Below are 15,173 nucleotides of genomic sequence, written 5' to 3' on the forward strand. Positions count from 1 at the left end.
CTGCCGCCCGCTGCTCCCCTCAGCAGTGTACTTCGGTCCTTCTGCCTGCTCTGCTCCCCGCTCTGGCTCTGGTGAATTCTCTCACCCTCCCGCGCTTCTGACTGTACTCAGTGCTTGTATAAATAAATAAATAAACACATAAACAAACAAACAAACAAATCAATCAATCTTTAAAAAAAAACAAAAAAGGTAAGAACTTTCTTCCTGAAGGGGCTGCCATGCTGTTAGGCCTGGCGCACCCAGTGGCCATATCCTGGGGCACTGTCGGTGCCACCGTAGAAGCAGAGCATCTGAGAATGTCACCAACTCAGAACCTAGTGATGGAGACAAATTCCTGATTCCGCTGCGTGAGCCCTGGCTCCGGCTATGGCTTCTTGATCACGAGTCAAAAGATTCATTTTTCCCCTTTATACTTACAGTTTGAGTTTCTCTTCCAGCTAAGAGTCCAGGTGAGATAACATGGTCACCAAGATGGCAAGCCGGATGGTGAGGAAGCTGCTGGAAGGACTCGGGGTGACATCCACCAGAGGTATCCCTGAAGCCTGGCATGAACCAGGAGCTGGGGAGATACCCTCTGCCCACCAGAGACCTGGCAGAGGCCCTTAGCAAGCAACACAGCTAGAGAAGCATGGATTTTTCTTTCACTTTATCATTTATAAAGCCATACAATGGATCACAAAGAAACGAAGCAGCTGTACAGGAGTGGGGCGCATCAGTGCACAATACATTCATCTCCTGGATAAGTAGCAAGTTCAAGGTTTATACAAGGTGGCGGCGGTTATAGGCATGGATACAAAATAGGAAGTATATTTCCATCTATATAAATACACAGCCAGGGGGTGGGGAGATGCTGGGTTATTCTGTTTTTCCTGCAGAGGGCCTGGGAGGCATATGAAGTTTCTTAACATTTGTTTTGAATGTAACATCAGAGGGGAGAAAAAACGGGGACCAACAGCTCGCACGCACAGAGGTGCTCGCTCTCACACACGCAAACCAACACACGCACAGGAGAGTCTCAAACTGTTTTAACACTGATTAGAAACAAACTTGGGACATCCCTCGACAGTGAGCTTGCTACTGGGAGGAACCCAGGTGTGGAAAGGAAGGGGCATCTGGGACACCAAGGACAGAGGATCCCCACCCCTGTGGCCGATCCATCCCCACCATCCCCAACACTGAGACTCCACCAATGGGGACCTCACCACCTCCTGCTGCCTTTCGCTGCTGGGGGATACTGAAGTTGATATCCCATTGCCTGCCACCTCCAACCCCAACCCCAGATTCCTCAGAGACAGGCAAACGCACTCATAGACCCACACTTGTTGCACATGCGCGCACACACACACATCCTATTACCACTGGCCAGGGGGCTCCAGACTCAGGGCCCTGGGGCCTGGGCCTAGGTGAACAGTGAGTGACGCAGGGGCTCTGCCGCCCACCCCTCGCCTCTCTAAGGACCTGAGTGTGGGGGCATGTAGGGGCAGAGGAAGTCCTCAAGAGTACTAGACCTCCCTATGTTCTAAAGCTGGAAGAAAACAGAGAATGGGAAAAGACCAGGAAGGCAAGGATGGAGGATGAACAGCAAGAGCACAGGATCTGTCCCACTTGACAGTCCACGCCCCTGCCAGCAGCCAGCCGAGCGGGCAGAAAGCCCTCACCTCCTGGGGGCCCCTTCATGGAAGGACCACACTGTCCCTCTTACAGTCACACAGCCACTGGCTATCCTGCCTGCCACTAACACACCCAGGGGTTCCTCAAAGCCCAGGGCAGGAGCAACCCTAGCAGGCCACATGATTTCAGAGCTGCTGGAGAGACTGGAAGATGGAGATCAGAAAGCCTTTCCCCAACCTAGGACAAGCTGTCTCTGTCCCTCAAACACCTGCGTAGTTGAGGGAGCCAGGCCATGGCAACCACAGGGCGGGGTCATTCCAGTCACCCCTGGAGGTTGATCAAACAGCTCACTTCCTTCCTGCTTCCCCGAGGCCGCCTCGCCATTGTTCCTATGCCCAGTGCTTTCCTCTTGTTCCACCTGGGAAGAGCCACGTGGCTCTCACTGGGTGAATCAGAGATGGTCACTCTCCTGCTCTCCTCCCTCCAGATACCATCCAGGCGGCTAAGGCGAGGCTGGGGCCTGCCTCAGAAGGCCAACTGGACAAAAGAGGCAGGTGAAGCCTGGAGCTGGGGGCTGCGCTGCCTAGGGGTTGGCCCAGGCTGGCCCACCCTTTCTTGCCAACTGCACTCCCCCACTCAGGGTCTATTTCCAAGATCAGACAGCACTCTCCTGGCGGACAAACAGCTTCAACAATAAACAACAGCAAAAAAGGTTGACAGAAGGGGAGGAGAGAAAAAGGATAAACATTTACACAACAATAACAATTATTAAAAGTGCTTTCTTTCAAAGGAATCTTTGGCAAGAATATACTGCAGTGCTCTGCGTGTGTGTGTGCGCGCGCGTGCAGGGCGTGGGGCACACGTGCACGGGCCTAACCTGGGAGACACAGGAGGCAAGTGTGGTCCCAACCAGTGTTAGACCCAAAGTGGGGCCACTGTGGGGGCCCATCCTCATCATCCTTCCAGAAAGGCCAAGCTCTAGGAAATAGCCCCTTCCAGAAGGTGGCTGGGGAAGGAGTGGACAGTTTCCAAGCATCCCCAGGGCCCCAGCAGGGTCACACCGGGCCCAGGCCAGAGCGGAGCCGCCAGCCGCACCTGGCGGTGGAAAGTTCAGGTGAAGGCGACCTCAGACCTGGGCAGGGCGGCCATGGAGTCCACCTCCAGTGAGATGAGGACGTCTGGACCAGGAGCAGAATCCCGGGTGGCTGTCCAGAGGGAGACTTTGATATTTACAAAGGAAGGGGATGGGGACTATCTCCTTAATCCAGGAGACAGTTGGGGTGAGTAAGGCATGAGGAGAGAGGTGTATCAGGCTTGAAGGCCTCAGAAGGAAGAATACTTTGGTGGGACCAAGAACAAGGCTTCACTCTTCAGGAAGCAGGGACTGACTCCCAACCTCCCTCAGAAACTCTCCTTTCCAACTCCCTGAAATACAATGTCCACACAGATGCAGCTTCTTGGAGGAGAAAAATTACACAAGAACACACGTCACCCATGTCTGCCACACACACACCCAGGTCCCCACAGGCTCCCCCTCACTGGAGCCTGCGGGGAAGGGGCAGCTCCCCTTTCATCTCTTGGAGCTGCCAGCCCTGGGCTTGCCAGAAAGTCAGGGGGCAACAGAATGGAACACAAGCACCCCCCACCCCCGCTGAGCCCCACACAGAGGCCAGGGCAAGGCCCCCTGGTTGTTCCAAGCATGAAGGCGCTCTACATTTCAGGCTTTGCTCAGACGTAAGGAAAGGGACAGGAATTGGTTTATGCCCTGGGAGGCAGCAAAGCAAATGTGGGAAAACAATAAATACTTCTGGTCAATTTACCTATTCTTTTTTTGTAACCTTTTCTTATATTTTATTAGCTTACAGATTCTGTCAGTATGTCTCACATATATATTATATATATTTATATATCAATACAATGCCTCTCTATAGGGGAGCCCTGTAGGCTTCAGAGGCCACTCAAGAATGGAGTCCTGGTGCATTTTCCATTCCAGCTTAAGAGTTCTCGGGTGATGGTCGCAGATCTTCCCAATTGCCCAAATGGAGTCTCAGCCCTCTAGTCTAATAATGCATGCTTTCTGCCCTCTGCTTCTGGGCAGCTTGGCTCTGCTGGGGAAACCAAGGCAGAGGAGAAACAGACGGGTTTTGGCATTGCAGGTAGGCTGTGTCATGTATATGCAGCAGCCCCCAGAGGTCTGCTAATATGGCTCTGGGTAGCCCAAGAAAAAAGTCAGACCCCAAAATGCATGCAGAGGGGAGCACAAGACTGCAGACTTCTCCCCTGAACCTCACTGGGCAGGGATTTTGGAAGTAGTTCCCCAGGATGTGCCCCAATGTGGGGCAGGGCAGAGCAGTCTCCAGCCCCATCCCAGCCCCCCAAAAGGCAGCATGCAGAGATATCGGAGATAAGGCTGGTCTAATGCGCTGAGGCTGGGAGCTGGCAGGAGTCACTCGCCACCTAGTTGTTGGGCCTCAAACCTCAGGGAAGATGCCAGGAGCTCAGCGGCCACTCTTCCTGAAGATCTCTTCCCCAAAGCTATGGGCACATGTTCTCAAACCAATACTCAAGCATGCTGGTGGTAGAGGACAGAGGAACTATTGTGGGGGAGCTGGCCCCACTCCTGCTGAGGTCTTGGTCAAGGAGAAGGGGCTGGTGGCACCGAGGGGTGCTAGTGTACAGGCACAGAGACCAAGAGAGAGCTGGTCACCCATAACCATGGGTGCCCCTGGGGAAAAGCATTTATATCCCCTCCTGCTGCCCTATCACCCCCAATTCTAATCTGTGGAGAGTTTGCACATGTACGTGCAAACACATGGGACATGGACAAGCATACTTGTTTATCATTCTAGCTGAGAAGCAAACAGAAGTTAGCATGTGAGGTGTGGGTGCAGACCTATGTATACCCCATATTGACCCACACACAAATACCCATCAGAGGCAGAGCAAAAAGACCTTAGGCGCCTCGGGTTGAGATACTTTCAGAAGCAGAAGTCCCACCACATGATGTCCACGCAGACTCTTTGGGGTTGACTATCTACCCTAGAGCTGGCCAGAAAAAGAGTCTCTCAACCTGATTTCTCTTTGCAAAATAGTTGGGCTCGAGAGACAGAGCTTTTCCATTCACCCCCCCAAATATGGGTCCCCAAGGAGGCTGGTTCTGTCTCCTTTGAGGAGCTCCATCCTCTTGGAGGGGCAGGAGGAGCTGGGCAGACCTGGCGGGTTTGGGAGGCTTTGGGAGTTTCGCAGCATCCACCTGATCAGGGGAATCCGAGATATTCTCCTCCAGCTTTTTCTTTCTTTGTCTTTCTTTTCCCCTCCCCTCTGCAATTCACGTCCCCCTCCCCACGTTGCACTTTCTTCTCTCCTTCTCCAAAATTGGCCCAAAGTCCTCCTTCTGGATTCAAGAGTGGTCAGAATTCACGGGGTCCTCTCCCCACTGCCCCGGCCACGGGCTAGAGGGCTCATCTCTTCTGGCCCGCGCTCAGCATGACCTTGGAGACGAAGTTGACGATGGCGGAGGCGGGCTGGTTGGGGTCAAGCTCAGCGAAGAGGTGGCAGGCATTGTCCGTGGTGCTGCCCTGCTTCCTGGCCACGAAGCCGAAGAGCCTGCAGGGGGAGGAGAGGGTGACAGGTATGAGGGGAGGCAGGGCAGCGAACCCCAGGCCTTGAACAGCCGCCCAAGTGAGCAAACTTATCTTCAGGCCAACCTCAACGCGCCCCCACCTCTGTGTCTCTCTGAGTATGGCGAATGGGGGGTGGAATCCTGATCCACAGACAAGTCCTGGAGATGACACTGTCACTTTGAGAGTAGGCAGAAAGCTGCCATGGAAATGCGAGGGGGGAGGAGAGGCTGGGGGTGAAAAGACAAGACTGGACAGTAAGAGATGGGGATGGGCCCAAAAATAAAAAGGAGACATTCCTAGGCGAGCTTCTCTCAGTCCCTCCCGGCCACACCCCTACCCGACTGTTCTTACATACAACACATGAGCAAAGGAATAAAGTGCTGAACGCCTGTCAAAGGGCTTGGTCTCCCCAGACACCATGAAAGACAAAATGACAAGGGGTCACCCCCCTCCAAGGCTCAGACACACACACACACACTTCTCCTGGGCTTAAAAGGAGGAGACCCCACACCTCTCCCTTCCCCTAAACCCCCTCCCTGCTTCAAGACTGGAGTGACCTGGCATTCTCTCTGTGCAAAACAAGAGTTAAAAATATGAGAGCAGAGAACAGAATGTGAGCGCAGGTCCCCTCCCAGCCAGCACATTGCTAATTAGAGCGAGATGGGGAAATCGGGACAGCTGGAGATTCCAATGAAACCCCTCTCACTCGGACTGGACCACAACATCTAAAATTAGCAAAGTTGGGTCTGGCTTGCAGGCACGCGTGCACACACACACCCACACAAACACACACACCCACACACAGTTTCCTACAGCCTTGCTCTCCCCAACTTTGTTTCAGAGCTGGCAACAATCAGGCCAGAGCCAGAGGTCTGGGGCAATGGTCTGCCCCGGTGGAAAAGCCTGGGCCCAGGGATCAGCCTCCAGAATCCCCTTCCCCAGCCTGCTTGGGCCCCTCGGTGCAGTGGAGGGCAATAAGGGCAGAGTGAAACAGTGGCTCATAGCTCCCAACCAAGGGTGTGTCCACCCTGGCTGCCCACTTCTGCCAGTGGGACCTGCCAGGACTGCCAGCCCCTGGTGCTCACTTCTGTCATGGCTCCAGCTTAGCAACAGCCAAGTCGCTTCTCTGCCCCCAAGGACGGGAAGAGCAAATGCCCATAAATGTGGGGTGTGAGGCCCCTGCCTGGTTGAGTGGGATCCCTGTCCCCTGGCCTCTGTTCCCTGGCCCAGCAAGACCACATCAGCAGGAAATTTGACACAGAACGAACTTCTGAATGAGATGATTTCAGGCCTGGGGTCTTTCCACCCTGTCCTCTTGCAGGGCCCAGTGGTGAGAGCACAAAAGGATCCGGGGACCTTAGTGATGCTGTGACCCGGGCGGGGAACTGAGGTCAGCTCAGAGCAAGCTTTGATATGGCCAGATATACCCTCCTGGGTCAGCCTTTCAACTGATTCAGGCTGATAATAACCGCTAACAGTAACATGGTTTTTCCTCCCTTCTCAACACTCAGTTGCAATCTGAGGGTCCCAGGGTTCCATGGAACACAGCTTGAAAACCACCAAAGCACGTCCGTGCTATTTATATACGTGTTTCATCCACTATGCCAATGTCAGGCCTCCTGAGGGCAGAATCAGTCCCCTCATCCTTCTGAATCTCCCAGGGTTAAGCTCCCCAGAGGCCTTAGGAAATGCTGAATGGGTGGGAGAATCCACCCAAAGGTCCCAGGGCCATTTCCAGAATTCAGAATGATAAGGAGGGAGGTCTGGTTCAGCCACAAGATTCACAGAATAATCAAAAAAAAGAAAGAACAGGAATCAAGGAGCCAGGAGGGGACTAGAAAAGGTTGTTTAAAGCACCCCTGCCCCACGGCCTCCAATAAAACTTTCCCCAAACCCTGCAGCTTGACCCCTCAGAGAAGGCAAAAAGATTGGCAGCTCGACCACTGGCCGCTTGCCGCGGCTTTCCCCAAAGCTGAGCGACCTGGGCACAAAGGCCCTTGCCTACCCACTGACCCAGATTCTCAACCTGCCCCTGTTCTCCCACCCCAAAAGCCAGCCAGCTGGCTGGGGGAGAACCACACTTACTTAGCAGGGGCGCTTCCCTCTGTCTTCATCCACCTGTGGAGAGAAAGCGCACAGTTACACCACTGCACTTCTGCCCTGGCAGAGGCCCAAGAGCGCCCAGCCTTCCATGGGGTCTCTGAAGGCCATGCAGAAGCATCAAGGTGGAGAGAACACTGTCACCTGCCTCTCCCAGAACTTTCCAGGGGGAGAGGAGACACAGGGTCAGGCTCGGGGTCACAGCAGAGAGGACAGACACAGGCATTTGCGTCCCTAGGAGAGGCTACAAATTCAGTGGAAAAAACTCAGAAAGATGCCCAACTCCTTACTCATATTCCCACTGACACAGGCAGACTCCAAGGTAAATCAAGAACACACACATACACACGCTCACTCTTTGGTGTTCTAGAGCTGACTGGAAAGGAGTCTCCAAGACACTTACTTTCTCTCCTGCGGATCCAGGTCACAGAAGGTGACAGTGCTGAGGGGGTAGTGTCGTCTGAAGAAAAGCCTGTGACACAGACATCACATAAACAGAGAGTGAGTGCTGATGTGGCCGCTGCCCCACCTTTTACCTGCAAGTCAGGCAACTGTCTGTGGCCGTCATGGGCCTCACAGCCTCAACCTGACGAGCAAGATGGCCCAGGCTGCTCACATTGGGGACAAAAGCATTGCACGGGGCAGACAGATGCGTCACAGAAACATCTCCCCAGTGCCAGAGGCTAGGAAGAAGAAAGAAACGGGACTCGAGGAATGAGAAATGAGGGCAGGGGTGGCGTCCTGGGGGAGAGACAGAGGAAGACTCTGCTCTAGAAATCACTTTGCACCAGCTTTGCTTCCAGCTGTATATCCCCTGCAGGCATATTTGTAGAAGGAGGGATGGATATGTGAATGGAAAGGTGAGTGGAAACATAAATGGGTAAAGGAATAAATAGGTAGGGGAGGATGCGTACGGAGGGGAGGGATGGATAGATGATACATGGGTGAAGAGATGGGAGCAAGGTTAAGTCACTTATTAAGGAGGTGTGTGAAAGGATGGATGGATGAAGATAGATGGGTGGACAGATGGGAGGAAGGGGTGAATCAACTGCTAAGTGGGTGGATAAAAGGATGGGTGAGTGAATGAACAGACAGATGGATGGACAGATGCACACATGGAATATGGAAGAGAGAAAAATAAATGGCTGGAGAGAGAGAGGTACAGGAAATGAATCAACGGTCATGGTGAGTAGGTAAGGCCATGGAGAGATCGGTCACATAAGAAGAGCCCAACACAGAAGCAGGTAGAAGAATCTTACTTTCTCTGGTTGTCAGTCAATGTAATTCCTTGGGCGGAAACTTTGAAGTGGACAATGGTGGCAGCCGGTGTGGGGTCAGCAGCCAGTGTCTCCGAAGTAGCTTTAGAAATGGCCTGTGGGCCAGTGAGTGACTCCATATCCACAGAGTTGATGAAGAGCACGTTGCAGGCTGGAAGAAACCCACACAAGGTGTCATGGGGGTGTGGGTAGGGATGAGACCCCAGGTCACATTGTTTTTCTGCATTGAAGAACTGGGGTACAGGCCATAGGTGCAAGAGGTGAGTGGATTTACCAGAGACAGAGTGGGGAGCAGAACAGGCTGATCTATTAAAACACATTGCTAAGGGGAGCAGTGGGCAAGACAGGAGAGGACTCCTGCAGCATACGTGGGTGAGCTCCCTGGCCAGGGAGCAAACTCATGCCACAGTGGTGGTAGTGCTGAGACTTAACCCCTAGGCCAACATGGAGGAGCCCCTGATTTTTTTTTAAATTGAGACACTGGTTTTCAACATTGTGCATGATTTAAAAGTACAGGCTCACACCCTCAAGTGTATGTTACCATACCACACCCACCACCAAGACCCCCATAATTTTTCACCATAGTCCATTCTGCCTCCTCCCCACTATACTGTCTCCACCCAGGGTCCCTCTTCAGGGAGAAGACAGCAGATGAACTGCATGGCAGCCCCAGGTCACAGGGGCTACACAGCCACATGTGGATCTGGGAGAGATGTTCGGCCTGCGGCTTCAGGAGAAGACAGGGCAGGGAGGAGGAAAGGCTGCAGCAGAATCCAGCATCCAGAACCACTCACCTGCCCCTTGCTTCAGCAGATCAGTGGTTGAGTTGGCAGAGCCTGCACCATCTTTGGAATCTTCTGTGGGATCTGAGACAAAAATTTCATTCAGCTGGTAACTAAAAATCTAGCATTGCACTGGAGCACAAAATGGCCAGGCCTGGGGAGAATTCTGCATATACTTTGTGCAACGGACACTGCTTTTCCCAGCAGGCCCAGGCAGTGTGTCCAGTGTGAATGCTCCATGATAACCAAAGTATTCAACATACTGGCTAAGTGCTTCAGAGTCGAAGAGAGCTTAGGCCCTCACCCCAGCACTTGCCAAGCATGCAGAGAACATGGATGATGATGGACAGTGCCCACTTCACTGGGCTTTTGAGATGTTCCAGTACAGTGTCAGCCCAGGGCCTGCACGAAGCAAGACTTCAAGTGACAACTGATCCTGCTGTGGTCTCTGTTTTATATTGTGTCTCTGTGTCACTCAATAAGTGCCCTAATTCTTTAATCCCTTTAAGTAGCACAACAGTAACTTCAACTTTAATAAGACCTGAGTATTGTCTATACACCAGCATTTCTCACTTTGGAGTGACTCTACTCCGGAGTCTCTGACTAGGTGGAGCTTGAGAATATTTGCCTCTTTAATAAGTTCCGGGGGTGCTGATGTATGCAGGAGGCCAGATCTTGAGAACCACTGGTTGAAATTTAAATATCAACCAACTTTGTAATTGTGAACTACTTGGTAATTAGCTGTAAGATTATCATTTAATTAGCATCTAAATTAAATTACTAAAGCTATTTAAGTTGTATTTGAACTTTTAAGCTAATAATGTTGGCCAATTATCATTAATAATTCAATGAGTTGAACTGCATACCTAGAAATTATCAAATAATATTGGAGGTTTTATGTGCGGGCATAACCCCAGGTGTGGGAAGAGACTGGACGAAAGTCCCAGCAGTACTTTTGAATATCCTATTACTGAACAGATCAGACTGGAGGAAGGCATCCCGGGTCCCAGTTCTGAGACCTCAAGCTCAGGCTCAGCATAGTCCCCTCCCGCGGGCCATGGGTACTTGACAATGTGGCAAGTCGATTATGTGTGCTCCCAAAGTTTAGTTTTTTAATGAATTTTTCCTTCTGTTTTAAAAGGGAAAAAAAGGGAAAGGGGAGCGTGGTTTCAAGTTTCCCCAGAATTGGCAAATAGACCCATGTCCTCCCCCAGCCCATGTTCTAGAGCAGCAAGCTGGCAAGGTGCAAACTCAAAGGAGGCCAGCTTTAAGGGTATGTTCGGAGGGAAGGAGTCTCAGGTTCCTACCTCGGTTTGGAATGACCAGCTTACAGGGCAGGGCCAGCGGGATGATGGAGTGCTGGTAGACCAGGGCCGACAGCGATCCTGCAGGGGGAACACAGCGTGTCAGAGCAATGTTCCCAGGAGAGTATCTCAGGCCCGTAGTGAGGGAGCCCTCCCACCCACCCCATATTGATGACCTTCTTCTTCTTTATAACCTCACACCATCCCACCAACACCAGCTGAGTCCCACCAGCTGAGTCTACTCCCTCTCTGTTAGCAAGATCCAAGGGAGGCAATTCTTAGAATCATAAGTTTGCCTAACAACTTTCTCTTATAGAAGGTTCCACCCAATCTCTCCCCTAAGTCCTTCAGCTGCTGGGGTCCCTCTCCAGACAGTGCAGCAAAAGTATTAGAGGATGGAGGGATCTAATGGATCATCAACACTACTCTGTGTTCTTGGGTCAGTCTAACTTCTATGACCCTCAGTTTCCTCACATGTGAAGTGGGGACCTACAGCACCTACCAAGCATGACTGTCACGAGACCAGAAGAAATACAAGTCCCTAGTCAGCGGCTTTCACACAGTAGATGCACAGAAAAGGCAGCCACTGTTATTAAGATGATAACAACACTGTGTCTCAGTGGAGCAGGACAAATACAGGAGGGAATTTGGGGGAAGTGAGGAGGCTGTTCATTTTCTCTGCTGTGGCTCTGAAAAAGGGCCTGAGAGAACGTGCATGGGGTTCGGGGGAGTGGGACAGGCTGAGACTGCAGGTAGAGGGTAGACACAGGCAGTGCAGGAGGTGGGAGGCAACTCACCAAAGTTTGGCTCGTTGGGGCACCCCTTGAGTTTGACACCTCTGGGGCCCGTCTCTATCAGGAAATGCCTCACCAGTTCATGAGTCATGTCGCCTGAGAACAAAGAGAAAAACTGAGACCAGTCACTTGCCATGGCATTTCCCCTCCACATGCCCTTACCCTCCCCCTCCCAGGAGCTTCACTCTCCAGGATTCAGGTTACCATGGGGATGGGAGCAAGTGTCATGGAGATAACACGGCCAGAGTGGGGAAGGGAGACTCCGCCTCTCTTCTCCTGACCTTCAAGGCAACTCAATCAGAGTCACAGAAATCTTGCTTTCCTGTCCCCTGACCCCAGCCATCACCGAACCCAAGACAGGCTCTGCTGCAGAGTGTGATTTAACAGGGGTCAGCTCCCAGGAGAATGTAGACCTGCCCAGCCCCAGGCCCTGCTGTCATCTCAGGGTTGGAGAGACTGCCCAATGCCAGGGCCGCAGAGACAGCTGGAAGAGGTGAGGTTACCTTTTTTATTCTGCTGCATGATGGTGGGAGGGGGAGAAGACACCTTCATGGCCAGCCCGTAGGCTCCCCGGAAGGAGTGGCTGTCACGGATGATGAAGGCCCCTGGCTCCTGGTCCTTAAGGAGGGCGATGGCTGGAGTGAAGGGGTAGGAGAGAGAAGGAAATCAATGTCCGGCATGGGCTCTACTTCAGTCTCAGGGCCTAGAGCCTCATTCTTTCTGAGAGGAGAGGAGATTGTCTATGAAGTTAGAATGCAAGATTCCGAGGGTCCTCCTGTGCTAGAGTTGGGAACCTCTCTACGAAGAGCCAGGCTCAACATTTCTGGCTTTGCTGGCGTGTGGTCTGTCACAGCAGCCGCACTCCGCCACTGCTGTGTCCAGTGAGACTGCAGTTACAGAACCAGGCAGCAGTCAGATGGCCTCGGGAGCCATCGTTGCTCATACCCTGTCCTTCACCCACACAGACAATCCTCGAGAGCCTCAGGCTGGCCTCCACCCAACCCCCACACTCCCAATTTTGCTTTTTCTGTCACATAAACAAAAATCTCCCATGTCATGCCCATGGAGAGCTCAGGTTCACTATTATCTTGACTGGCCTTTGCCTTTGTCCAGAATCAAGACTTTGCTGACTCAAAGACCCTTCCAAGGACTATCTCCAAACACAGCTTCTGCTCCCCACTCACAGTTCCCCGGGGGAGATGCTTCTTTATACTGTCTGGCCTGGATCCCAGGCCTTTCTCTGTGACCCTTGCAAATGGGAATGAGTCTGCTGCGGCCCTTGTACAGCCAAGCCCCACTGGGCAGCAGCCAGTTGGGACCTGAGGGACCACAGGGTCTTGGTGCTGCCTGCACTCACCCTGCTCCCTGGAGATCTCAGGTTTGTACCAATACTTGGAAGTGTCCTGGACAAACTTCACTTTAGCCCGCGTCTCAGGGCTGTTGTCTAAAGGAGGAGAGGAAAAAAAAAGTGTTACAGAATGAATTGCAACCTCCAAAAAAGGGCAAGTTAGAGTCCTAACCCCCTGCCCCATACCTGCGAATGGGAGACCTTATCTGAAATAGGGTCTTTGCAGAGATGATCAAATTAAGATGAATGAGCATGTGGGATTAGGGTGGGCCCTCACCCAATATGATTGGTGTCCTTAGAAGAAGGGGGAAAGAGACAGACACTTGGAGAGAGCACATCACATGAAGATGAAGCAGGGCTTGGAGTGATGCTTTCACCCATCGAGGGGCCCCACGGACCCCAGGCCACCAGGGAAGCTAAGAGAAAGGTCTGATACAGCTCTCCCTCAGGGTCTCCAGAAGGAGCCAACCCTGCCAAAGCCTTGATTTCAGACTTCTAGTCTCCACAACTGTGAGAGAACAAATTCCTATTGCCTTAAGCCATCAAGTTTGTGGATCTCTACTATGGCTGCCCTAGGACACCAACCCAGAAAGTCAGCCCCTCCAACAGCATCTGAGCATGGCTAGAAGGGTCCTTGAAGAGCCAACACTCGGCCCGCTGGTGACCGTTGGAGACCACAGAGCAGCTCTCCTGTTGAAGGGCCTGGCATGCTGAGCCAAGCTAGAAGGTCCCTTTCTCCAAGAGATGCAGACTAAACCTTTCCTGCAGCTTCTCCCTCAGGCTGTGACATCCCATCTTCTGGCCCCTTTCTCCACAGGCTCATGTCCCAACTTTATCATAACAATACATGATATATATAATTATTATAGGATGAGGATAAGGGCAGAAAGACATGCTTCTGCTCACTTCTCACCAACCTTAATATTTGCTTTCTAAGGAAAAAACAAAAAGAATATAGAGGCTATCTGCCGTGTGTCCTGTACCCCACTTCTCTGGCAGGTAATTCCCCTCCCAGGCCCTTTGCAGGCCAAGGATGCTTTCCTAGACATCAGGTTGTGGAAGCGCTCAGAAGGCTACAAGTCCAAGCGCTTAGCTTCACCACCAAGGAAAGTGAAGTGCAGAGCAGAGAGCGCCCTGCGGGCTCACACACAGCCGGCCTACAGCAAGGCCTGCTTGGGGCTGGCTGAGTGAGGAGCCGCAGCGGCAGTTCAGTGGACTAGGCCCAGCTTCCTGCCTAGGGATCACCCTGAACAGCCTTCACTCGCCAACCTCTTTCTTCATCTTTTTGCATGAGAACAAGAAAAGGGGTGGGGTAGAAAGGAAAGGCAATATTGCAATTCTGCGAGTCCTCTCCTTTCTGCAGGGAGGCTGGAGCAGAGTCTGGACGACTCTGTGAAGTTAAGGGCACAGGCCAGAGACATGGGCTGGGCTGCTGGTCCGGGGCTCAATTTCAGCTTGTCATTCACTCGGCTAGGCTGCTGGGATATGTCTATGGAGGACAGCGAGGAGCAGTCTGTGCCCTTTGCTGCCAGCTGTGCAAGAGGATGGTCTCTGGGCTAGGCAGCAGGGCCATGCTCCATGGCTGCAAGCAGCTTCCTCTGCTCTGCAGCCCAGGCCCCCACCACTGCTGCTGCTGGGTCTGTCTGATGAGCTGTCAGAGGCGGCTGCAGCACCATGTGCCTTCCTGTGTTGACTCCAAAGGCTATTTTAAGCAGGGAAGATGGTGGGAAACAGGAAATGTCCCAACTATTACAAGTTCTGCATCCAAGGAGAGGGACTGGGAACCAGATGTCTCTGGTGGGCAGCAGGAAGCAGGGGTGAGCAGGGGGCGCTGTAGGTATCCCAGCTTGGCAGGCTCAGGGCAGGACCCGGGAGTGACACTGAGACTCTGAGAATCTGGGCAGCTGGCCCCTCCCCCCAGGCTGTCTGGAACATTCCAAATGCATCTCCAGGGAATCACAGCACCCAGCCCGTCTGCACAATCAAGTTCCAGGAGTGGTTGAGAAGCTGCCAGTCACCTGTGTGTGCAGACACTGAGCCCTGTAAGTGGAGGCAAAGATGACAAGTGCTGATGCCGAATGAAGAGTTTAGTGTGCAAATGTGCACGAGCTTCAGTGAAGCTGGGTCGGCAGAAACTACATTCCTGTGCAAATGCCCAGCCCTTGACCTTGGTCCTTATCGCATCTGGCTTCCAGGTCTATTACTAGTGATGTGTGCACAGCAAGGATCAAAAAGTGGAAACAAAGTGCCGGCTAAAGGGGTGGAGATCCTGGTTTGGAATGCCTGTTTTTCAAGATGATGCCAAACTGCAATAACCCTCAAGATATGGAAACA

General features: G+C 52.5%; 1 protein-coding gene across 7 annotated transcripts in view; it reads right to left on the reverse strand.

Moving 5' to 3' along the window:
* Positions 1 to 207: 207 nt before the first annotated feature.
* Positions 208 to 15,173, reverse strand: part of TNS1 (tensin 1) — a 199,301-nt gene continuing 184,335 nt past the window's right edge. For 6 of the 7 annotated variants that reach the window (XM_054700073.1, XM_037524017.2, XM_054700072.1 and 3 more), the window contains 9 exons: positions 12,849 to 12,935; positions 11,995 to 12,126; positions 11,495 to 11,587; positions 10,701 to 10,778; positions 9,406 to 9,477; positions 8,594 to 8,762; positions 7,738 to 7,806; positions 7,320 to 7,352; positions 208 to 5,217 (listed from right to left, as the gene is read on the reverse strand). In XM_054700073.1, coding sequence (XP_054556048.1) covers positions 5,073 to 5,217; positions 7,320 to 7,352; positions 7,738 to 7,806; positions 8,594 to 8,762; positions 9,406 to 9,477; positions 10,701 to 10,778; positions 11,495 to 11,587; positions 11,995 to 12,126; positions 12,849 to 12,935 — 878 coding nt within the window. In that variant the 3' untranslated portion in view covers positions 208 to 5,072. The remainder of the gene's footprint in view (positions 5,218 to 7,319; positions 7,353 to 7,737; positions 7,807 to 8,593; positions 8,763 to 9,405; positions 9,478 to 10,700; positions 10,779 to 11,494; positions 11,588 to 11,994; positions 12,127 to 12,848; positions 12,936 to 15,173) is intronic. The other variant, XM_054700077.1, reaches the window with a different exon arrangement.

Source organism: Talpa occidentalis, unplaced genomic scaffold (genome assembly GCF_014898055.3).
Source record: "Talpa occidentalis isolate TD23 unplaced genomic scaffold, MPIMG_talOcc4v2.1 talOcc4.3, whole genome shotgun sequence".
NCBI classification, from domain to species: domain Eukaryota; kingdom Metazoa; phylum Chordata; class Mammalia; order Eulipotyphla; family Talpidae; genus Talpa; species Talpa occidentalis.